The sequence below is a fragment of the Lagopus muta genome, chromosome 15 (genome assembly GCF_023343835.1).
Source record: "Lagopus muta isolate bLagMut1 chromosome 15, bLagMut1 primary, whole genome shotgun sequence".
Classification (NCBI taxonomy): domain Eukaryota; kingdom Metazoa; phylum Chordata; class Aves; order Galliformes; family Phasianidae; genus Lagopus; species Lagopus muta.
In genome coordinates this window covers 10,487,522-10,512,603 of record NC_064447.1, presented here as the reverse complement: position 1 = coordinate 10,512,603, position 25,082 = coordinate 10,487,522, and the positions used below count along the sequence as shown (strand labels likewise).

At 53.0% G+C, this 25,082-nt stretch overlaps 2 protein-coding genes across 5 annotated transcripts in view; both read right to left on the bottom strand.

Moving 5' to 3' along the window:
• Nucleotides 1-974: 974 nt before the first annotated feature.
• Nucleotides 975-2,870, bottom strand: RASD1 (ras related dexamethasone induced 1). Its single transcript, XM_048961954.1, has 2 exons — nt 2,463-2,870; nt 975-2,251 (listed from the first exon to the last, which is right to left on the bottom strand). Exons 1-2 carry the CDS (start codon nt 2,746-2,748, stop codon nt 1,701-1,703), a joined length of 837 nt encoding a protein of 278 aa, XP_048817911.1. The 5' UTR covers nt 2,749-2,870; the 3' UTR covers nt 975-1,700.
• A 5,004-nt stretch (nt 2,871-7,874) lies between these two features.
• Nucleotides 7,875-25,082, bottom strand: part of PEMT (phosphatidylethanolamine N-methyltransferase) — a 37,432-nt gene continuing 20,224 nt past the window's right edge. For 3 of the 4 annotated variants that reach the window (XM_048961573.1, XM_048961574.1, XM_048961571.1), the window contains exons 3-8: nt 23,265-23,380; nt 17,101-17,246; nt 13,665-13,776; nt 9,978-10,052; nt 9,327-9,387; nt 7,875-9,240 (exon numbers count right to left, since the gene is read on the bottom strand). In XM_048961573.1, coding sequence (XP_048817530.1) covers nt 9,333-9,387; nt 9,978-10,052; nt 13,665-13,776; nt 17,101-17,246; nt 23,265-23,380 — 504 coding nt within the window. In that variant the 3' untranslated portion in view covers nt 7,875-9,240; nt 9,327-9,332. The other variant, XM_048961572.1, reaches the window with a different exon arrangement.

The window sequence follows — 25,082 nt, the reverse complement described above, 5'->3', positions numbered from 1 at the left end:
CGCGTGTAAACTCTGAGCAAAGCAGAACCAAGGTAAACAAGGCACAATGTACAATTTTTTATTACTGAAATTACCTTTCTGCCAGGCCTTCCCTGTTCCAGCTCAATAAATTCTTGTGTTTCATGCCTGGACGGAGGTTTCTCCTTTTGGCCAGCTGCTCTTCCAGTCAAACCAGGCCGTGTGAAGGGCTGGAAGGAGCAAAGTGTTTCCAAAGAAATGCCTGGCACTTAGCGCAGCAACAAGTGAACTCGAATCCAAGTTTCAGACCAAACTGAAGTGGTTTTGTTTGCAGTCTCACTCGCCCACACCTTATGGCTTCAGTAGAACTTTTCCCCATTAATACATATTAAATGTAGGTCTGTTGTGCAACTTCAGGGTGGAAGGGGGCTGCTGAGTGCGATCGGAACCAGCAGGCTGCTTTGGAGAATCCGGAGCCAGTGAGAGCTGCTGTTTGCAGAGCTTTCACTTTTTCCTTTCACTTCCAGCAGTGATTACTGGCAGCCAGAGATCAAAACCCATCAAACGCAAAGGTGACCTTTCGAGCAAAGCATTTCCTTTACTCATGTTGCAAAATAAAAACAATATCCTGGACGGGGCGCAAATGAATCACTCTCTGTTGACATCATTAAAGAGTGTTTATTCAATAGGGGGAAGGCATGAAGCACAATGAGCTCTTTGTCATTAAATGATGTCATTTCACTTGGTTTCTGCTGTGAACGACATGGCAATGCCTGGCGCAGGTCAGCGCTGCCCAGCGGAGTGAGGAAAGAGCTTTGGCTCAGCGGCCTGCTTGAGTAACAGCATGCACGGCCCTGCCACCCCCTGCGGCCGCTTCCCTTTGCGCTGGGAGTCAGGGAAAGTGGGGTAATAAAGGCACTGAGTTGAGTGCTGATCCAACCTTACAGCTGGGTTTGATGGGATTTGGTTTTGCTGCAGGGATCGGGGAAGAAGCGAAGGCGAAAAGCCGCAAAGCATCATTTGAAAAAAGGTTTTTATTATTTTGTAGAAAAAATAAAACATCAAGTTTCAGCCACGGTAGAAACACTTGAAGGTTTTTGTTCATGTCAGTGACAACCAATACCTACATAAAGTGCCTATTGTTTTCTCATTTAAAAAACCCTTCCCGCTCCCCCCGCCCCCCAAATCTTGCAAATCAGACAAGACAAATGTAAACAAGAGTCAGTTTTTGGTCCATTGGGGCTGTAACTCTGCAGTCTTTGCAACAGCTTAGAAGTGTCTTCTGCACGTGTTTGGCGAACACAGACAAACACACGACACAGAGCCAGAGTCCGTGCACAGCTTCTCAAGTAAAAACAAACAGAAGGAAACAAAAAGAAACCCATAAGCCCCAGGTGGATTCTCACAGGTCTCTGCCCTCCTGACAGCAATGCCCTGGCCCAAGGTTGGGCAGTTTGGGAGTGTTCATACCCCCAGCTCACCGTCTGCACTTCGCCATTATCATCTCCCTGATTCCCTCCTGCCTCCAAGTCCTCCCCCTCACCCAACACGGGGGGGGGGGGGGGGGGTGAAGCCGATGGGAGGAGGGAGGCTGGGAAAGAGGCAAATCTGTGCCCAGCTGGGTGCGTGCCCGCCCTCCTGCCTGCCCAAAGTCCTGTTGGAAACGAGCATCCTTCCCCCTTCCCTTCCTTCCTTCCTTCTTTCCTTCCTTCCTCCCTTCTTCCCTCCTCGCGCTGAGGCTCCTAGCTGATCACACAGCGGTCCTTCTCCTTGCCGTGCCCTCCGCCGATGGCTTTCTCACGGATGTACATGAGGTCGCTGTGGACGCTGGGCCGGCGGGCGAAGGGAGCCACGACGCCGTACGCCTCCTCCGTGCTGCCCCGGCCGCCCTCCTTCAGCAGCTTTTTGCCTTTCAGAGCTTTCTTGTGCAGGATGTCGCAGTACTGCACCGATACCTTGCGGTGCAGGTCGGGGCTCATCTCGCTGGGCAGTTTGGCCATGGCGAAGAGCGCCTGGAACATCTGATCCAGGCTGCTGTTCTTCTTGGCCGAGATCTCGAAGTAGGCACATTTCTTGGGGTCTGCGCCCACCAACTGCTCGATCTCTCGGGGCTGCACCTCTCGGTAAAAGTCCCGGTCGCCCTTGTTGCCACAGATGACCAGGGGCACCTCGATGTTCTCCTTGGTTTTGTTCTTCAGGCACGACTTGGTCTCCAGGATCTGCTGCTTCAGGCGCTGCACCTCCTCGAAGGAGTCCCGGTTGTCCAGGCTGAACACGAGGATGAAAACATCACCTGGGGACAAAGCGGAGACGTGAGATGGGGATGCACACACCGACCCATAGATAAACAGGGGAGGGGAGAACCAGGCAACAAAGTCACCCACCCAACGCACGCACAAAATCCCACCCAAAGATGGGCAGAAAACCGTCTCTAAAGTGACCAAGAAAACCCAAACTCCAACAGGAGAACCCCCATTTCCTCCTGGAGCTCCCCATCCGCATACCTGTGAGGATGGACAGGCGCCGCATGGCGGGGAAGGGGTGGTTGCCTGACGTGTCCAGGATGTCGAGCTGGTAGACCTCACCGCGGATGCTGTAGAACTTGCGGTGGAAGTCCTCGATGGTGGGAGTGTACTGCTCCTCAAAGCGCCCGGTGAGGAAGCGCGACACGATGGCCGTCTTGCCCACCTTGGAGGAGCCCAGGATGACCATTCGGTAGCAGTTCTTGGCGGGGATGCTCAGCTCGGCCTCGCTGGGACACATCTTCTTGATCATCGCTGCCAGTTTCATTGAAGCCGGCCGAAGTGCAGCTTGCGCCGAGAGGACGAGGAGGAGGAAGGCGTGCTGTGCCCGGCTGCTCGGCCCCTCTCTCTCCCAGGCTGGAAGGCCGCTCTGAGCTCCGCACGCCCGCGGTCTCGCGTTATATGCAGGATGCAGCGCCCGCCCCTCGGCGCGTCACGGCCCGGGGCTGAGTCAGTGCCGCCCCGCTCCGCCCCGCACACGGCGCGGTTCCGTCCCGCGGGCGGTGCGGCTGTGGGTGCGGGTATCGGCGATCCGCCCGTCCCAAACGGGGAGCGGAGGATCCGGGACGCGGAGCAGAGACCTCGGGGAGCCGCAGCCCGGCTTCGTTTCGCGCTTACGGTCCCGTGGGTGGGATAAGCGGCAGAAAAGGCGCTTTTGGGGAGTTCGGGGCACGGCGCAGGAGTGGGAGCCGAGAGTCGGGGCGCCGCCAGGTGCTGCGGCCCTGAAAGGGGGACTTTGTGCTTTTTGCTGAGATCCCGGCCCGAGCTCTGCTACCCCAGGCTGATACAAGCTCGTCCTCGGCTCCTTCCCCAGCCCTATCCCGAGCCCGGTCTCGGCTCGACCCTATCCCACTCTCAGCCCATCCCGATCTTATCCCGACCCTATTCCCATCCCCGCTCCAACCTGTCCCTCTCCCCGTCCCGACCCCATCCCAGCCCCTGCTCGCACCCCACCGCCTGCAGCCCCTCCCGCCCCCGCTAGAGCGCGGCCGAGGGCCCCACCGCGGCTCGGGCTGAACCCCCCCCCACCCCTCCGAGAGGACACGGCCGCAGCCCGGACCCGCAGCCCCCGGGGCAGCGAAGGATGATGCTCGCGGGAACGCAGAGATGCTCCTGCCGGCTGGCTGACATAGCTGCGATTGAGAAACTTTGGATGAACGGCACCTCTGAGGATGTTCAAACAAACAAACACAGCGACTTTGCAAAAGTCGATGCTTAACCGTGGTTCCGAAAAGCAGAAGCCCCACCTGCAACATTGCACGGGTCTCAGGGACGGGTGGAAGCTGGAATTTGCGGAGCACGGGGCATTTCAGCAGCGCTGCTGAGGAAATGGATGCTGCTGAGCTGACCGTCTCCTCTGGGGGTGTTCTCACACTTGGAAGTTAATTTAAGCACTCTCCAATGGTTTACGGAGGAGCTGCAGCCGAGAGGCAGCAGCCGAAGAGCCGCAGCTCTGGCAGAGGCTGTGGGACACGGTGTATGGGGCTGAGCCCGTATTGATCCGAGTGCGAGATAGATAGAGAGCAGCGCCAAGGGCCCCTTATAAAACACAAATGTATCAACCCAAAGTAACGAAAAGATCATTTAATTGTAGCAGCTGACGGAAAGCAGCAGGAGGAATCAGAAGTGCCTACCTCTGGGGGACAGACACATCAAATACCTTGATTAGATCTTGCTGGTAACCGTACCCCTATTAATAGTGCTAGGAATGGGTAAAAATAGCCTGCTTGAAGCCTCCTCTTGGGCGAGCAGGCTTTAGCAAATGGAAAATCCATTTCTGCAAAGGGCTCTTTGGTGACAGCAGAGGTGTGGGCTGGGGGGGGGGGGGGGGGGGGGGGGTGACAGGAGCTGTGATCCCCGGGTGTGAGGAGTGGGACCGGAGCTGGCAGAGCCCACATCCACCATCCATCAGCCCAGGGCGCAGTACCCGAGGCTCTCTCAGAATCACGCAGAGCCAGAACAGAGCAGCATTAGGAGGCATTAAGCCTCATTCCCCCAGGAGCACCTCAGCACTGCTGGTGCACGCAGAGCACGCTCGCTTGTATCTTGTGATGGATGAGCACAGCCCCACCTCGCCGTGAGGCAGCGCCTTCCCACGGATACGGCTGTCAAAAACTCACCGCCTATTTCTGAGCCGGCTGCAGATTGCCTGAGCCCGAAGCAGGGGCAGCTATGGCAGCATTTCCCCCACCTGCAGTCCGACCCGCCCCGGTGGGTGCCGGCTTTGCTGCCTTTGCAGGACGCTGGTCCTGTTCCTGCTCACACAGCCGCTCTGCATGAAGCCGGCAGCTTGGGGGAACTTTTTCTGCAACCCACCATCCTCAGCACCAATCGCTCCCTGCTGTCTCACTGTTTCTTTTCTACCTGTTTCTACCTCTAATGAAATTCCACGAAAGTGGCACACATGGGCAGAACGTGCAGCTCCCCGGGGTCCCAGCCGGACAAGCTGTGCCGGTGGGGGTGTAGGAAGCAAAATGTACCAGAAAGCTGTGAGCGTGCATGGCACAGCTGAGCCTGGAAGAGGAGACCTGGAGGGACGCTCGGAAAGGAACAATTGCATCAGCACACGGCTCTGCTTGCTGCTGGAGACAAGAGGTGTCTGCATCCCAGGGCTGTGCTGCTTCCCATGGGTCCAAGGGGTTAAAAGATGAGAAGGGATTGTGTCCCACAGCTCACAGCCCCCAGACCCCCCCTGGGCCATGGAGAGGAGTGGATGCCACGTGAGCTCCGTATCTCCACTCTTAGGATTTACCATGCCCTGTTATCCTGTCCTACCAATCACCTGCCCTGTTCTACACAGCACCAGGGACTCTGTGTGTGTGCACACCCCCAGCCCTGCACTCCTGGCTCCCAAATTCCTGCTGTTTCCCCCCAGGCCCCAACTGCTGCCCCACTGCTCCCCAGGATGGAGCCAGCAGGGAGGAGCACTGGGCAGGGCAGGCAGGGAGGGCTCTGCTGTAGCTCCCGTGTGTCCCATGGAGAAAAATATCTGATGAAATCAAGAAGCAGGACCCAGCGTTGCTCTTCATTCCCTATATTATTAGCTTGTCTCATTTTATTAAATCCCCTTTATGGCTTTTCAAAAGAAGAATGTAATTCACAACGTGTAATTTTTCCCAGATGAGATGCAGGGCAGCAGTGGGCTGCTGTGTCTCTGAGCATCAGGGGCTGCTTTTATCTCCTTCCTTCACCCTCCTACTTTGTTTCTTTTTGCAACACTTTTCATGTCTCCTGTTTCACCCTTGTGGTTTGATCAATAAAGCGCAGGAAAGCCAGAGATGCCTCAAATCCCCAACTATTATGTGCATAGAATCAAAGAATCACCACCAAGGTGAAAACCAACCAAAAATCATCCAGTCCAACCAGTGTGGCTCCTGCTGTGGCATCACATGTGCATGAGGCAGCTCTGTGCCCTGCTCTCCTGGCATTCTGCATCCTCTCCTCTTTTCCCATCACTTCTTTTGATGGGCTTCTAATTATCATGACTGGGATGGGACCCAGCTCACAGCTGTGCCATGTGCACGGAGCAGCCAAGCACTGAACAGGGCTCAGCTTCACAGCCCAGGGACACTGGAAGCATCTGGATCTGTACCCAACTCCAGCAGCACCTGCTCACCTCTGAGGAGCATCAGCCACCCTGGGATTAGAGAGAAATGTCACCTGTAATCAGACCTGGGTGGCTCCAGGCCTGAAATGTAGGGCATGGGGGAGAGAGAGTCTCGGTGACCCCAGCAGATGCGTTGCTGCAGATTTCAGGAGGGTTCCCATGGAAATGGCAGCAGCTGCCAGGGCAATGGGACAAAAATAAAAGGCCTTCAGCTGAAAGCAGAGCCCAAGAGGCAGCAATCGGAGATGGGCTCTCCAGGCTGCGGGGCTGCTCAGCACCGGCATCCAGCTGCAGGCAGCCCCCCTGAGGATGAGTCCCATCACATCCCTTCCTCCAGGGCTCTGATGAAGCAGTCAGTGCCCAACCTGCTCCTGAAAGCCCACGTACTGCTGGGCAGTGCTGTGCTCTTCCTTCTGCACCAACCCCCAACCCAACCACTGGTACCAGACCAACCCACACCCCCTGCGTGGCCACACCAGGCCGACAGCCTTTTCTCCCTAAGGTGAGGAGGGCAGCGTAGGGCTGGATGCAAACAAACACAGCACAGAGGTGATGGGTGCTCGCTGTGGAGTGTGGGGCTCCAGGACTGCTTGTCTGGCTCTGATGCCTCCAAGGAACAGCAATCAGGATGCAGCCCAGTGTGCCCCTGCAGAGGGGATCCAGCAATGCCATGCACTGCGGCGACTTGGGTTTGCATGGGTAGATTTCCCTAAAAAAACATCCCATGGAGTTTGACGTGTTCAGTGCCACATGCATACAGTACCACGTGCGCATGGAGCTCGGGCGAAGTTGGCACAGAAGGGGAATGTGGGGCAGAACCCCGCTGACATGTGACTGAGGGCAGTGCTGGGGGCTGTGCTGTGTGGGGTGAGCGGGGGCACAGCAGTGGCCGCACTGACCTGGCTGTCCCTGCCCGCCAGCAGTTGTCATTTAACCAGCTCCTCCTTTCCTGGTGTTTGCGTTGGAGAAACGCACTGAGCGCAGGGAGTTTATCTGCTGCATCTGCACACGGCCTCGTGCCACTTTACCCCAAGGCTGCAAACAAACTGCTGTGCCAAGCCTGAACATCACAGCATGGCGCCGGCAGTGTGAAATTGGGCACAGCCCCATGGACGAGCGGGTGGAGAGAGGGAAGGGCTGGGTGTGAAGCACCCACTGCAGCACCGAGCCCCTGAGCCTTTGGGATGCCGTGAGTTTGCAAGGGAGCGTGGCCCCATCAGTGGGTTTGTGGCAGTACACACCATCCTGGGGGGTTATCCTGGTTTACACACCATCCTGGGGGGTTATCCTGGTTTACACACCATCCTGGGGGGTTATCCTGGTTGGGGACGGGAGCTGTGCAGCCAGAGTGCCCCATCCTTGTGGTGGTCCCTGCACTGGCAGTGAGGCAGCACCAACAGGGCTCTCGCTGTGTTCCCAGTGGAGCAATCCTTCCTAACAAGCACACGGCTCTTCTGCAAACACCGATTTCACCTCTCAACAAATCTGAATTTATTTGCACCAGTGACTTCGAGTCTGGATTGGCAACTCTGACACGAATGTCTGCACAGTGCAATGGAGCCTCTCCTTGCTGGTTGCTATGGCACTGGGCTGCTTTAGCCTCTGTCTATAAACATTCGACGTGGAGGGGATGTGGAAACTTATCTAAAAATAAAATACTATGCCCAAGTCTTTAGGAGGAAGGTCGTCGAGATACCAATAAAAAAATAATCCTTGTGCAATGGCTCAGAAACAGAAGCACAGCGTCCCTGAGCCCTGCTGGAGGAAACAGGAAAGGAAAGAAAAAAGAGAAAGAAACCTACACTTTAATTCCCATTGAGCAATGCTGGAAGGGTGAGTTACAGCCGGGCACAAGCAGGAGGGAATGGGACTGATGTGCTGGGAGAAGACCTTCTCCAGAGGGGACGTTGTGATGCTGGGATGAAGCACGGCGTAACTGCAGGACCAGACTCAGCCCGTGTCCCTGTGGGAGCTGGGAGCATCGCTGATCCCTTCCCTTTAGTTTTTGGTGGTTTTTGTTTTGCTCATACATAGCTTATTTCTCAAACCGTTCTGGGAATCTGTAAACATTGAGTGTGGGGCTGTGGCGTCAGCCCTGGGATCTTCTTTCTGGAGCCGGATCCAGCAGCAGGGATGAGCCCAGGCTGCGTTTCATCCCGGCTGGTGGGGGCAAGGCACTGTGTGGTGGGATGGTGGGCAGGAGCCTCGTGTGGCCATGGGGAAAGGAGGAGCTGCGTGGGGTTGGAGGGGCTGGATGGGGTTGGTTCCTGGGGCCCAGAGAGCCACGAGGCAGTGGGGCACCGGCACCAGGGGACTGCTCACTCTGCTGATGGGGACTGAATCTTTCTATTGGTCTTGTCCACTCCCAGACTGGTTTCTCCATGCTGGGGCTTTGCTATGGGTCAGCTGCCATGTCTCTGTCCTCTCAGGCATTCTCATCTATGTGCCCTGCTGTTGCCTGTCTGGGAGCCTTTGCAAATAGCACAAAGATGCTACAGAGCTCTGCAGAGGTGGGAAAGCACGGGGTGGACGAGGAGGTCTCTCTGCTCCAGATGGGTTTATGGTCAGATTTGCAGTGGTTGCCCTTCTTCCTCCCCCTGCAGTTTGAGAGCTGCATGGGCACCACTTTGATCAAGCCATGCCTCTTTGGCAGTACCTGTTTGCTACAGAGGATCAGTGAGCTGTGTCCTCCTTTCCACATCCAGCCTGCAGAGCGAGCAACGAGGTCCCATGTGCTGTCCAAAAAAGCACAAAGTGCCCAATGCTGAGGAATGGCCGTCCAATGCACCCCGTCCTTAGCAGCTGTAGGATGGAGGATCACCCGCTGCCATGCTGCTGCATGCTCACACCTTGCTTACAAAAGGCCCCCGGTGCCTCCATTGCTCGTTCTGCCCTCCAGGCTGGTGCTGGAGCTGGGTTGCTTCGTCCCTGCAGATCTTCAGCTGTCAGTGTGGGAGGACAGGTTGGGGGGCTGAATGGGGCTCTCCAGCTCCTGTGCTCACACTGTTCCTCTGATGGCTTCCGAGACTGCAGGGCGCTCAGTTGGCTCATTAGGGGTCTGGGCTAATTACTAGGAAACATCTCAGTAGGAAAATGGGCAAATCGGGCAGCACGAGGCGCAGCAGGGCGCGCTGCACTGAGGTGTCCGAGGCACTGCATTGCGAGAGGCAAAGAGCAGAGTCTGGTAAGGAGCTCGTGCAGAACCCAGAGCACGTGGCACGGCCATTTTGGAAACGTACCTGTGGCTAATTGCTCTTTGCTCCCTTCTGTTTCTGACGGTAGATTTCCTCCGTGAAAGGCCTGTGGGTGCAGGCACAGGAGAAGGGCAAAAGAAGGGGGGAAGATGAAACCATGAGTGCTGCACACTAGGAAAGCCCACCTCCCATCTCCCACCTCCCACCTCCCACCTCCCATCTCCCACCTCCCACCTCCCACCTCCCACAGAGACCTTTCCCAGCGCTTCTGGGACCATTTGGGGCTGTTTTCACCCAGGGCTGTTGGACAGCTGTGGGGTGAAACATCAGAGAAGCCCTTCCAAGAAATTAACAGATGCAAAATGTTCTCCTTGCACCCCATCAGACGCCACTACGAGCCCTCTTCCTGCCTTCCTCATTGTTTTCATATAGACAGAATTAGGCATCCGAAAGAGAAAAAAAAGAAACATATTTTGGTAAAAATAAGCAAATGCACAAATGTTCCTAGAACTCAGCACATAGTTTCAGAAAGGAATCTGCCCATTATCAAAACAATTGGAAAACAATTCTCTGTTTTCCTTATTCCCCGCTGAATGAATCGGAAAAAACATCTCTGCTTCTGCAGTTCCCCGAAACCTCGGGAGTTAAAGCTGGTAGAAATAATTAGAAGCTCTCCAGTTTTGCAGAGCTACTCACCCCTCGTACAGCACTGCAATTGTGTAGGAAATTGCCACTACAGCTGTCAGCAAAAGGCCAGCTGGGCTTGCATGCCTGTTTTGAAAGAGAAGGAAAAGATCAGGTGAGTACATGGGCTTATGCAAGACCTGCTTTAGAAAGTGAAATGAGAGTTAGGCTCCACAAGAGCACTCTCGCTCATTAAACAGGAGAGAACAAAAGGTGGATTTTTTTTCTGTGCTTAATGTTAACTGTCTTAGACAGATGTTACTTGGCAAAGACTCTTCCCCAGCCTACTTCGGCAACTTCTTTCAAGTCTGATCCCCTCATGTCTCTGTTCAGAGAGTTTCTGCTTTGATGCTAAGTCCTGAGATTATAAGGCTGCTTAATAGCTGAGCAGCTGCTTACGTACGGCTGCGGCTCCAAGCCAGTGCTATAAGGGAAATGCCTGATGTGCACAGAAATACGGCCACCCGGGGTGCAGGAGGCACCTGGCAGACAGAGCAGCGTATGGTCGTGTAGACAGTGAGCTGAGCCATCACAGGCTGAGATGGAAGGGATGGAAGGGATGGGCAGAGATGGAAGGGGTGGGTAGAACAGAAGGGATGGTAAGGTTTGGAAGAGATGGCAAAGAATGGCTGGTGAAGGCAGTGGGGTCATTGCTAAGGCCCCAGGATCCCAGCAGCCTCCAAACCAGGTACCAAGAGCACTCCATGATGTGCAAACTCCCCACAGAGTCCCAGTCTCGTCTCCCCAGCCAGGAGCATGGCTGTGTCCAGTTCACTGCTTAGCATTAGACTCCCAAACCTTCTTTCTGCATCCTATGCCTCCAGCTACTGGCTGCACGTGCCCTTAATTAGGACACTGCTGCTTGTCTTTAATTGCTGGTTGGAGCTCAGCTCTCTGATGGGGACAGGAATTGGCTGTCAGCAGAAAAATGTACTTAGCTGGTCCCTGGTGAGGATAAATGTCTTGCAACCCTCATGCCAGGGGACCAGCCCTCTGGGAAAAAGTGCCTTCAAAGGAGAGACCAAACGACCTGAGCCCCACACCACCCAAAGCAGCCATCAGGTAGTACCTGGCCACATCAGTTCCTGGAGAGATGCACACAAATCTTCACTTTTCCACTGCTTCCATTTTACAACAAGGTTTTTTTCTCATTAGGAAACAGGGGACAACTTCTTCATTCCCAGCCTCCTGCTATTACATGCTTAGTCATGTCTCCTCCTTGATTTGTATCAGAGAGAACAAATTTGCATGATTGTTTGTTGACAGCAAGACCTCTAATTGCATCATTTGGCTGCAGTGCCTGCTCTGATTTACACAGCCTGTTGCCATGAGTTAAAGCACTTCCCCTGCCACAGACACACAAGTACACAAGGCCATCTCTAGACAGCTAATGCTCCATTTGTCTTTCGGGAAAAACGAGGCTGCTCGACTGGAGCAATAAGAAGCACGTTGGTGTTTCACTCCTCTTATGAGCTCGACCTACTTCTTGGGCAGCAGCTCATTTTGCAGCAGGGTCAATGACGAGTCAGCTGGGTAGGTTTTGTGGTCCTGGTAGCAGCCAGGGGCTTTTTTGAGAGTTTGTCTGTCCCCAGCCATTGCTGCATCTCCACACTGCTGCGGACGTTTCACAATGCTTGTGTGCTCACATCCTTCCCTTCCAGCACTGCTGGTCCTGAGCACTGAACATGGGGTATTTGCTCCTGTTGTAGGCTTGCTGCTCCCATTTTCATGACAAGTGTGGAGGAAACCCCTCCCTATGCATCCTGTAGGCACAGCAAGGAGCCCTGGCTGCCCTGTGCCCGTTGCTCGCTGTGTGCAGAAGGGGCCAAAGTGCTGCCCTCTGTGTGCTCAGCAGACACATTTGTTTTGTCCAAGGAGCTGCCATTAGTTGAGTCTGGAATATGTGCAGCATCCTGGAAAGGAGAAAATAGCCGCTCTGGCCTCAAGTGATGCTCTTAATGTTGGAGTCCTAATCACAGGCTGTCTGGGGTGCTGCCAGACTCGCTTGCATTACGCAGTATGTACCCTTGTGGATGTAAATGAATCAAATCCTTGGGCTCTGATGCCACAATATGGGGTGTAATATATCACTGAGGGAGAAGAAATATGCTCTACATTTCAGGCCTGTCCAAAACCAGCCAGAAGTTGTGCTCCTCGTGTGCCAACAGCTCAGCTGCACATCCCTGCTGCCAGAATGCTGGCTCTGACCCACATCTCAAAGCCCTGTGGCCCCATGGAGAGCTCAGAAGAGCCCTAGGATCCCCATTACAACTCCGAAACGCAAGCTGAGATTCCAGAGAAGAGAGACGATCACCATCACAGTGTGCAGGGCTGTGTGGAGCTCCCACAAGACCAGGCACGCCGTGCCCTGGTGCCACCCTGCACAGCTCCAGCAATTTGTCAACAGCAATTGTAGCTCACGCCTCGCTGCCCTTTATGGTGGCAGCCTTTTAATGAGAAAAAGAGGCAATCGTGTTGTTGTCTCGAGTCGCTTCAAGCTTCTTTTGCCCAGGACTGTGGCTAAAGACCAAAGTGAAGTGCACCCAGTATGAAGCTGCTCCGTCGTGGGGGTGAGGGAGGAATTTCTGCAATATAAACAGCTTGATAGGGCTCACCTGGTTGGGCAGGAATTCTAGGAAATGGCTCGATTGTAAAATAATACGGACCTCCTTACGAGCTCTCCATCCAAATACCTCCTTGTGGGGTGGCATGATGCGGTTCTGTGCCCCTGTCCCCTGCAGCTCCTGTCCCCCAGTTCTTGGGCACTGTTTCCCAGCGCTTGGGCCCAACCCAGTTGCCATGGGGCTGCAAGGAAGGCAAAGGGTGCCGTGCAGTGAGCCCTGACGGCTGCAGGGGGGATGTCAAAGTGCAGAACGAACACAAGGCTCAGTGACACAGGCTTTACTCATTAACAGGGGCCAGAAAGCACTGCAATGCTGTGCATGTGGCTGGGAAGGCGAGAAGTGGCAAAGTGCTTTGTTTTCCCACTGATGTCTAAGAGAGGAGTCCCACGTGGCAGGGCCTGTGCAAAACACCAGGTGATAAAGTCCAGCAGCACTCTACGGGCTCCCGACACAACCCTGCCGTGGTTTTTACTCCCAGGCAAATAAATAAAATGCGATATCAAATGAAAACCACATAAAACTTATTACACAGAATCGAGTATATTGCTCATTTACTGCTAAATTACAGCCTATTCATTTCCTCCGAAGCAGGCTATTAAGCTGCGTTGTATCACGAGGAGTTTTTCGGAAGTGCTGTCGCCATGCAGTGGGGGGGAGGTGTGCTGGCTTGTTTTGTTTCTTCCAGAGGTAATTACAGGGTCACACCAACCCCTGGTATCAATGCCTGGCCCCCGCTGAGCGACACCCGGCATGAATTCGGCCCTGGCTGTTGATTTTTCCACGTGCAGAGCTTGCCAAGGACCCCATTTGGCTGCAGAGCGTTTGCTGATGTTTCCTCTCCCCAGCACTCGGCCGTTATTTATTTTTCGACAATTAATTCCACACGTCTTTTTATGACAGAGAAAGGTTTTGCGTGTGCAAAAATAGTTGGGAAGCGAGAAGCCAGGGGCGTGCTGCATTTCCCCTGCTGCTTTACTCCCCAGCTGTGTCACTGCCGTCACCAAATGCTTCTTTGGCTGCTGATCCAAGCCAGCACCTTACCCCCCCAAGTACCATGAGAGGAGCACATACTCACATGATGGACCAGCCCAGGTAGACAGCCGTGCTGCCCCAGTACATGGGGTTATCCAGGATGCTGAAGGGGAAGCAGGTCACTTTTGCCTCCATCAGGATGCCAAAGTAATCCCCTGTAGGGTGAACAAAGGGGTTCTCATTAGGCTCCATGAAGTGGGGTGGATCAGCATGCAACGCCATGGGGCATCCCTGCCATGGAGGCAGAGCAACGGCAAACAAAGGGTTTTGCTGCTGACTTTCAGGCTGAGAAAACAGCAGCAAATAGGCTGCATTTACTCCATCTCCATCAGCTTTTCCGGGAATGGCTCTCTGCCCACCAGGAAGGGCTGTGTGTTTGTGCATTGCGGTGAGGCGATGGCAGCTACATTCCTCATCAGGACACAGCTCTCGAGGTCCCAACTGCTTGGTTCTGCTTTTTCATTTGAAAATCGGCCCTCTGAAGCCACTTGATGAGGAAACGAGTGCACAGGATCAAATACATCTAATGGGGAAATAAGCCTGGTGCACACTAATGGTGTTTCATGACGGTACAGCTGAGACCGCCGCCACCAAATGCCCCCATTCAGTGCCACTCTTATCTCATAGTTCAGAGGATTTCTCAGAATTTCAGAAAATAGCACCTCTGCCTACAAAACGCTCAATTATCGGCACGGTGATGATGATGATAATAGGTGATTTTCATCTGTAACGAGGAAAGCTTTCAGAACTGTCAGCTTCCAACCAGCTTCCTATCAACCTCAGAGCAATCTTTCCATGACAAGCGAGGAGATGCGTGCAGAGGCATTTTGGGGGAGGGACAGGGCTGGGATGCAGAGCTTTGGCTTTTCTTGGGCTTATAATGAGACCACGAAGGCCAGCAAGGATTTTGCTGTGTCCTCAGCACAAGACACGATGTAACGCAGCGAGCAGCCCACGGCCATGGGTTGTGTCCCCAGCCCATTCCCTGCCCTTGGGCAAATCTCCTCCATCCCTCCCAGTGCCATTGTGCACCGATCACAATACCAGTCTTTCTCGTCCTGCAGTGGGGGTGAGCATTAATGGATGGTGAGAAAGTGCTCGGAAATTCAGATAAAAGGCATGATGGGAGTGCAAAGTGTTCAAGGTTATTATTATTACCTGGATCGTGGTGTAATTTCTTTGACCTCACGTGGTGCAAAAACATTTATTTCCAAGGATAAATAGCGCCTGCCCAATTATACAATGCTTTTGGGCTTTAACTACAGGCCACTAAGTGAGATAATTGCCTGGTATTCACACGACATGTTCTCACAGTCGCTTGGCAATGCGACTCGGAGATTGTTCTGCTCGAAAGCCCCCCCGAAGCCACAGCCCATTGCTGTGCTTTCTTCTGTGTCAAAACGTTCATTATCCCCTGCCCGCCCTCGCCTTCGGGTGGAACACTTTGCTCCCCAAAGGGCGCTGGCGCAGGGGAGGTTTGCACAGAGTGAATGCAAGCAGCAGCGAGGGCCTGCAGACCTTTCATCCTGCAGCAGTGCTTCCCACCAGCCCCCTGGGGCTGACCTGGAGCTGCTGGGTCCACCTTGACCCTCTGATGGAGTCTGGTCAGGTGCAATCTGCTTGAAATCTTGGTCAGTGAAAAGAACTGCGCTTGGGTGCAGACGGATGGGTTCAGGCATGCAGTGCAGCCCTCGGCCCTTGGGAAGTCAAGTATTCATTATTGCCTGTGTCAGAAAATAAGGCAAATGGCTCCAAAATAAATTCCAGCCAGTGCATGGCTGGGAGAAGGGGAGAGAGAAGAGCTGCCAGGGCAATGGGCTGCATCCAGCCACAGCAGAGAACGGGAGTGGCACCACTGGGATCTAATGGGCATCCCTGATGCAATTTCCTTGTCCTGCCTTCTCCAGCACTCACTGCTTTAAGAAAACCCAAAAGGGAAAGGTCCGATGCTGTCTCAGTCAGTTTATTAAATGCCTGGGAATCTCTTGCTCTCTCAAAACGTCTCTTGAGCTCAGTCGACTGAGAAGATCAGGATGATGTCATTGCCCTCTTCTTACCGAAGAAGCTCAGTTCTTTGCCACCTGCAGCAAGAAGTGCCAGCGCTGCCCGCGCCAGTGCTGTGTGTGCAAAAGAGCGGTGAGAGCACAGTCCTGAGCCAGACGGCACCCACGTGAGCCCCCCGAGACCTGCAGACCCCTCCTTGCTGCTGACTCAGTGGGATGAGCACAAGTGCCACTACAGGCCACCGGCACCCAACTCCTCCGTGCTCAGAGCACGGGGTTGTGCCCCTGCTTACGCTGAGCCTGACTCACCCGTTTGCTTTCCCCCTGTGGTTCAAGGCCAGTGGGTCCTCGTGGGCAGTGAATCAGGCTTTGCGTAAGCAAGCCCAGAGCTGGCTGTGCTTCAGGAGCGCTCAACCAGCTCGAGCTGATGGGTGCTGCCCTGCCTGGCCTCCCGGACACGTCTCCATGCAAGCAGCATCACTGTGGGTACGTTCTGCCCCGTGGCTTGGGGATAGGGATGCAACACGGGGCCAGGAGCATCGATGTTGAGAGCACACGTCCAGGAGCACTGGGATCTGTTTCTGGCAGCAGGAGCTTGGCCAACTCAACACATTTCTTTGCAACTCAACTTGAAAGCAGGAAGGCTTATTCCCGCCCTCTCTTCTTCCTGGAGACGCGGCAGGAGCTAATTGAATTTGGTTTGTAAAGCACTTGCAAAAAGCACAGCCTAAATGCAGTGTCAAAGCTAGAGCTGTCATTATTCCAGCCAGCGGGAGCTGCCCCTTTCCTCTGGTATTTATTGTTCCTGTCTCTATTTTATTTTTATGAATTCCACACATACTGGCATGTTTCTAAAGTCAACAATGCTAATAGAATTACGCTCTAAATGTGAAAGCAGGCACAGTGGAAAATGCCTTTTGCCATGAAGCGGCAGATAAAAGAATCTGTCAGAGAATGTTGTGTTTATTGCAGAGGGGAAGAGCAAGTGAGATTGTGCCTGAGCAAGTGCCGGACAGCTGTGGGCTCAGCACGAGGCTGCTGGATGGCTCCTAATTCTTCATCCTCCTCTTCCTCCTCCTCTTCCCACCGTGCAGTGCTGGTGCTGGTGCTGACCTGCTCACAAGATCTGCCCTTGGGCTGCCTTCTCTGTCGGTTGTTTGATCTCTGAGATCATTAGCTGGTTTCTAACATTTCAGGCTTGATGCAGAAGGTGATTAGACTCGCTGTAGAAAATCACTGCACGACCACCTCGTGCAAAGTAACAGCACGGCTGTGTCGTGCTTTGGTATCACAAAGCCAAGACCAAACCTAATCGCACCCTGAAGACAAGGAAGAGGAAATTCACAGGAGGTTCTGCCCTACCAAAATTAGACACAGAATATCTCGAGTTGGGAGGGACCTGCAGGGATGATTAAGTCCAACTCTGGGAGGATTAAATGACCTTTCTGGTTCAGCTGTTGAATTTTTAGTGCTTACCTAGGAAGGTCCCGGTGAATCCCAGTGCTAAGAAGCTGGAGATGACAAACAAGGTCCCTACAGCCATGATGGCCAAGCCTGAGTAATAGGCCCAGTGGCTGTCCAAGCCCTCCAGCTTCGGCTGGCTCTTCATGGCTTCTGTGAAGCTGTCGGAGAGACAACAAGGGCTGTTACAACAGCGACTCATTGCTAACATCACCCCTCTGGGAGATGCAGAGCTTTGGGAGAGGATGCTGGCTGGGGAGGGCGCTTCTCAGGGTCTCTTTTTCCATCTGAACCTATTCCAGCTCCCGATGGCAGAAGCCACAAAGTCTGGTGAGCAGCCGGGTCTTGCCCCGGGGAAGTTATTTTTACTTGCAACCCTTGATGACTCCTGGAAATATCAGCCCTACTGCACTACAGTATCTAACGATGCCCTTGAATGTAAGTGCTGGAGGCTGCAGAACCTCGGCACTGGGAGGGCTGGGAGCAGTCTGCCGGGTTATCTCGTGCTCCCACCCCCATTCCTCTCCTCCACCAAAATATTTTGCAGCCTTCATGTGTTCACCACGTGCCCAGGAGTGATTCATGGCTGCAGGCTGACAGGCAGGGGGAGGATTTGAACACCGAAAGGAAAACACGAGATACACAGATTTTGGAGTGTGAGCACTGCTTCTCATCGAGGCACTTCAGGTCTGACCTTCCCAATACTCATTTGTGAGTGCAATAATTGTGACCCCCCCCCCCATCTTGGGCCATCTGAACTTTGCCCAGGAGCAGGGCTTGGCCTCTCGCACAGCTCCAGTATGCCCACAAACAGGATAACTCCGTGATTAAGAAATGCTCATTAATAACAGCGAGATAACAGGTCCACAGTGCTGTATGCAGGATCTCTCCACATATGTCTGACACACGAGGTAGGAAACTTGGAGCTTTTTTTTTTTTTTTTTTCTTTTTTAAATGGGCACCCTGGAGACTGAAATTCAAGTGGAATAACAGCACTCCTGCCTCTGGCCATTGCTGCCTGCCGGGCACAGCCTTTCCTCCTCGTGCTCCTGGATCTTCACGTGGAAGGAGCCCAGTGGTTTCCCTGGCTGCTCCACCACGCTCTGAGTGCTCTGACGTTATCTGCAGCATTTGGGATGTGGTTTTTTTTTCACGTCCAGCTCTCTGAGTCTTGCAAATCCCTCGGTTTTCTTTGCTGCCTCAATTGAAGCCGAGAGCCCTGCCAGAGATGTGGCTGCAAGCACACCTTGCAAAGCCTCAGAAGGCAGATGGAAGGCACACACCGAGCAAAGCCAGGGATGATTCCTCATCCTTATGCTTTAGAAACTTGGATGATATTTTTTGTTCTCCTTGGAGCTCTTTCCTATAAGATTTACTGCTCTCTGGAAGCTTTTAGGCCCCACAGCAAGATGCTTCATCTTCACTTTGGACTGGAGCAAAGCAGCAAAACATAGAATAAATATCATGTGCTTGGGAGAGAGCAGGAAAGAGCCTGGGAGAGTTGCTGCAGTGCCCAGCACACCTCCCTCCGCTCACCAGCTTCAGTTTGGTTCAGCTTAAAATCAATGCTGACGGAAACGTGCCATCCTGCCTTATCGTGAAGCCGCAGCAGCCTCACATCCCTTTTCATGACATCCCTGGTATTTATTACTAAGTGACACAAGTGTCCCCTATGACGAAGCCCAAGCCTGCATCCCCGCTATCAGCACAGCCTGGCTTTGTGTGCGAAGTGATTGCTCAGAGGCTGTTTTTGGCTCAGGGTGATCAGGAATCATGCCATTACGCATCTCTGAGCCTTCCCTTTCCTATGCTCATGACCCTGCTTGGCTTTGGAGCACAAGAAGAACAAAGGTGACACGAATGAGATGACCACAAATCAGCTTTGCAACCAATCTGTGATGGGGGTTTGCTTTGGCAAAGACATCTTCCCCGCTCCAGATGATCCCATTCCCCCTTTTTTTGGTATGGCTGCACTAGCTGCCCTCATCAACATGTCCCACTTAGTCCCCTGCTGTTCAGCTTACAGCTAGAGAGGGAGGTGTTTGCATGCAGATAATGGACTGCCTTTCCCTCGAGTGATGCTTTATATCTTCCTAAACACACATTCTATTTGCATTAAACATGATGCACACTGGAGTTTTCAGGATTGGTAAATAAACCTTTTAAGCATTTATGATGCCGGGGCCACGACAAGCAGCATGGAGCTGTCAGAGACAGCAATTATTCTGGCATCTGTGACTGCTCCTGGGTGGCAGGGGAGCACGGCGGCTCTGAGGCTCACCCTCCTGGCACAGGAGGAAGAGGCGGAGGCTGTCTCCTTCCATGTCATGCAGCCGTTCCCTTTGCCATGTGCCTCTGAGTCACATTCATTGCAGCCTGTATTTCTGGCTACATCTCACGGCTGTGTCCCGGCTCAGCGCCCAAGAGGACCTCAATTAGAGCCATGCTTTGTCCCAGTACCTGGAAATGCTTTGTGCGCCGAGCGGAGCGATTGCCATGGTGAGGAGCTCCTCTCTTACAGGGCACAGATAGATGGGCTGTGACCTACTTTAATCACACCCCTGGCTGCTGGCATAAAGGTGCCTGTGTCTGGGGGGGTGTGTGCCCCCAGTTCTGAGGAGGGCATGATGCTTCCTCCAACATCTCCCTATGAGAATCTGCCAGCTTTCCAGTGTGAGTGGCACAGGTGTAAAACCCAAATCCACCAAAGCAGCAGATTTGGCCAATTCCTGAGGGCTGCAAACAGCCCGTGGCCACCACAGTTGTGTACATTGGCTGGCTTTGCACCAGGGAGCCAAGGCAACAGGCACTGTTTGGCCCACCCTTCCCGAAACAGAGAGGCACGCGCTCAGACACTCATCTGTTGCTACGCAGGAGGTGCTGCTGCGTGGGAATAAAGTACATGAACTGGAAAAACACCCACAAAATGGTCCTGCAGTGTGGGGATGGGGACGTCAGACAGGTGGAAGTGGTTTTAACCCGTGGTGTGTTGGGCACCAGGGTGAGACAAATGTGCTGTGGGTACTGGAGGCACCAGCCAAGTTTGTAGAAGCAGGCGTTCATTTAGTTAAGAGATGACTGCAACACCAGAAAGCTTGCCATGCAGCCTAAGTACGTCCCAAAAAGTCACATGAAGCATGAAGCAAGCCTGGAAGTGCTGCCATACGGAGAGAGCAGCTCCAGGCCTCCATCAAAATGTGGCTCACAGTGACCACATTTTGTAATCCCTTTCCCATAAAGGAGGGCAAAGACCTCATCAAGCAAACTGGGTCGCTGCTGCGATGCTCCCTTTAATGATCCCAAAAATCAGCCTGGAAACTGGGCAAGTGCAATTGGGGCAGAACTGGGCCAGGGGCAGGAGGCAGCGGGAAGCAGCAGAGGTGCAGGACGTCCTTGTGCTGAAGGCTTTGTTCCTTGTGGCAATAGCAGGCAACGGGGGTGAACCCATCCAGTGGAGCCCAGCAGCAAACAGTGCCGCATGCACACTGCAACAAAAGACCTTGTTCATTAAAGAAACAAATGCTGAAATAGTCCTACCAGTAGCATCAGCAATTTTCAGCCTGGTCATCATCTTCACAGCTTCTTTTGCCAGTAATGACTTTGCTTTTTTGCTTGCACCACTGTCAGTTATTTAGGTCACACTGTTTAGCAGCAGCTTATTCCCCTGCCTGGCAGTGGCACCTGGGAGTGCTTTGGGCCACCTGGGGCTTTTCCTGGACAATGTTGGAGGTGACTTTGGCTGCTTTAGGCTCAATTCTCATCAGAGCACAGTCATTTCTGCACAAAGCACTCTGTCAGTGCCATTTACACCACCTCTGTTTTGACACAAGAGCCAGGAAGTATACAGCACTGAGCGTAAAGCTGAGCAACAACGCCAGGGAGTGGCGTACATCCCTTCCCTGGGCAAAGACCTACCTTAGGGTAGATTCTTTCTCTTGAGCAGACAGAGCATGGTGCCAAAGGCACTGCCCTTGCTCAGCCTTCATGGAGCTCACTTGGACAGAAGGCCAACACACCACCGGCTTCCCTGAGAGCTCTGCTCTGCATCTGCAACGTCCTCCACATGTGTGTGGCTGTTGCCTTATAGCTCAGACAAACGCCCCAACATCCTGAAAATGGGAAGTCCACGAGCTCCCTGTGTACAGAAGCACCTGCAGGTGTTTGCTCTGAGCCAGGGAGCTTGCAAAAGCGTTCAAAGGGGAGCATGGCAGCACCAGAGGCTTTTTGCAGTCAATGTGGTGTCAACAGGGTGGACAGTGCAGGAGAGAGTGACACAGAGGACCTTAAGGGTTGTCACAACCTATGTCAAACAGTCATAAACTGTTTGAGGTTAATTGTTGTTTGGGTAATGAATGGTGCAGATAAATGGTTCAAAAGTTCAGGAGGTGTTTTCGCTGATAAGGGACTTGCTGGTGGAAATTCCTGGCTTCTTGTAGAAAGAACTCGATTGTTGTGAAAGTCATCATCACACCAAAGCAATTAAAGAAGCCTGTCTTGTGCCGTTGACTAAGCTTGTCCTCGCTGGTCACAGGTCGTTCTGGATTATTTCTCAGAAACTCACCAAGGCTGATAAAAAAGTTCAGAACGGGGAAACACCCACCTGCTTAACAAGCATAGGATATCCCTCCTCTTCCAACTGAGGTATCCATCTGGAGGGAAACTGGAGACTGTCATGGCGCTGAAGTGGGGACAGGACGGAGGAGGGGCCCCTTGCATGGAGCATGGGGCAAAGCAGCCATGTGGCCCTGCAACAGGGGCTTCTGGCCAGGATGCCAACCTGCAGCCCCTACCCAACAAAAACACCCTCAAAGCATACAGAGAGGAGTTTCAAAGGCTGATTTGGAGCTTTGGGATGCAGTGTAGTGGGCAGGCTGAGCTGGGCATGGAGGCAGTGCGTTGTCCAGGTGTTTCTCAGGCCATCTCCAGCAGCTGCAGATCCAATGCTCATCTTGAAATCATTCCATTGCTCCCACTGGCAAGGACTTGCCTTGTTTGAATAGTGTGAGGTACAATGTTGGGACAGGTCAGCCTCTTTGTCCCTCCCAGCCATGCCCTATCAGTGCCACATGGTGACCCTGGAGCTCGGCAGGATCACCGGGAGCAGAGGCTGCCCCTTCTACAGCTGTGTTTTTAATTAAAGGCTAGGCACAAAGCTTTGCATTGCTTCCCAGACAACAAGCAGCTATGTCATCTGTGCAAGAGATTGCTGAGACATACTCCAACCAAATCCTAGCACACAATGTCACTGAGACACGAGCAGAGCACACACATGCCCTCTGCAATGCCTGAACTCAATTATGGCCACATTCATTCCAGGCTTTCTTACGGCTTCTGCAATGAGCAGTAGCTGTGACAAATGCAGAAGGGCAAGAGCAGGTCTCGGTGTCACTTCCAGGAAGGCAAAGCTCTTAACTACATGTGCAAATTCCAACCTGAGATCTCGGTGCCTGGGAAATTACCTGAAGTACTAAACAACCCATTAGCTCTGACCCTGGCATAATTGAATCTGGAAATTTAGTAGAGTCTGTCTCTTCTAACAGCGTTGAAGATAAAGCCTATCAGATCACAGATAAATTGCTGGCATTGAGGAAATCTTCTGCAGTAAACCTCTTTGCTGCACTTAGAACGTCAAAAGGCGTATTCCCATGGTGTACAGTGCATCAGTCATACAACACTATTAGCTAGCACAGGTAGTATTTAAACAGATCACAGATAAGAGTTTAAAGAGACTGCTTGCTAAGTGCACAGATAATCCCACTCTTCTGCTCAGGAAACTGCAGCTTCTTAAAAACAGGTTTAATTTTGTTTATAGTTTCCACGAGAAAATTAAAAGATTTTGCTGTTACATATGATCCGTGCTGTGCCAACAGCCTTCCTGCCACCTGGACTGCACACAGGGCAGGGGAAACAACCCTGAGAGAGGGACAAGAAAACCTGTGGTGTCTGATGGCTGCTGATGCTGATGGTTTGCTCTCCTGAACACAGCCACCCCATCTCACCCCTCTGCTTGCCAGCAGAACTCCAAATCCTGGAATAAATCTGGCTGAAGGCATAAACCAACAGCACATAAGGCTGATAGACAGGCTGGATACAACACTGCAGAGCAGATGTCCCTCATCACCCTGCCTTGCAGATGCACTTCTTTGCATTTATGCATAGCAGTAGAGTGAGCTCCTTACCAGTGGCTGCGCACGCAGTTGAGCAGCAGGATAACAGCGCCCAGGCAGTAGCAGGCGGTGCGTGGAGAGCCGAAGCCTCGGCTGAGTGCCCGTGTTTTGTGTTCCCATCTTGCTACCTGGAGAGACAACAGAGAACAGAAGAGGTGGTTGGAGGTGCACAGCCCCACTGCTGCTCGGAGAGCACTGTCTCCATGGCTTTGGGTGAGAAGCAAGCAGGGATCACTGACTTGATGTGGCTTAAATGGAGCCTGGGAGGAAAGCCTGGTTCTAACTGTGCCAACATCTCCCTGTCCAGCATACAAGCCAGCAGCACTGAGCACTGGCTCTCAGAAAGCCTGCTTCACATCAACCTCAGGGGTTCCCTGTCTTGTTTAACAGGCTGAGAGCACTGCCGAGGATGTCCAGAGCCACTGGAAGAGTCCCAGGCTCCTGCAAGGAAGAAGAAAAACAGACCCCAGAGCAGGTGATGGACACCCTGCTTTGTTTTTCCAGGCTCTGTGATCTACATCCAGCTGTGGGAGCACACCTGACAGGGGTAATTCCTCCCAGCCTACTTCCAAAAGAGCTCCAGGTTTTACAGAGAAGCAGAAGCTGATGGCCTCCTGCCCAAACTGAGGTGCCCTTCACACCCCAAGATACTGCTGCATGGAGGTGGCTGGAACTGCTCCCCAAAACTGGAGGTCTGCATCCACCCAGGTCACCACAGTTGGGATCTTCACCCCAAAGCAGACCAAAGTCTTTACATGACTAACTTTTCTGCCTGTCTGTATCCCTCGGAATGCTGTGGGTATATTTATTGCCTCTTCTAGGTTTCATTTTCAGATCCTGCACTGTGGCCCCCCTTCTCTCGGAGAAGCTGTATGTGCCCCATTCCTGTACGTGCCCCATCCCTGGATGTGCTCAAGGCCTGGTTGGATGGGGGCCCTGAGCAGCTTGATTTGGTGGATGGAACCCTGTCCATGAGTGGGAGTCTGGAACTAGGTGGTCTTTAAGGTCTCTTCCAACCTCAGCCATACTATAATTCTGTGATTCTATGGTTTAGATCAGACCCTGAATTCAAGCCAATCCAAGCACACCCAGGCAATGGAGCGAGAGGCAGGAGTCGGGGGAATGGCTGAACATCAATTTGCTTCTCAGACATGGTTGGCTCTTCATTAGCTTCAGACACACTTCAGCCCCTCGCATGGGCAGCTCTGGGGAGCACCCATAATACAGCTATTCTGAGTGCATTTGGTAATCTATTGGCTTCATTTAAGCAGCGAGCAGAGAAGGGCAGCTTTGCAGGTGCTGCCTTCTTCTCAGGCTGATGCAGAAGCACAAAATAGAGGGGGATTGCTGGCTTCAGGAGGGGAGTGAGATGAAAACCTCCGATAAGCAGGGCACTGATTTCACATGCTGAGAGCTGATTCAATTAGTTATGCAATGATTGCTCCGAAATTACAAATCCACTCATGACAGAGAGAGCTGCTTCGCTGCCTTTTTCTGGCTGGTATAAATAGTTTGTATTCTAAATTGAATTTAAAACACCGTGCGTCATGCTGCTGCTAAAATGGGAGCTGCTGTTTGAACGCTGCGAGATGGGAAAAAGAAATATGGGGTGAGTTACTGGCTTCGGAAAGGAAAAGAAGTAACCATACAGGTGACTGAGTCACAGATGAGAAATGCAGCCATGTGCCCGTTATCTATGTGAGCTCCTTAATTCCCTGGAAATTATCCTAGCGTTGCTTGCATGGCTGCAGCTCCTGGCTGCTGTTGGGAGAGTTGCAGAGCATCTCAGCCAGCGGCAGGAGTGGAGCTGGCAGTGCTGTGGGGCTGAGT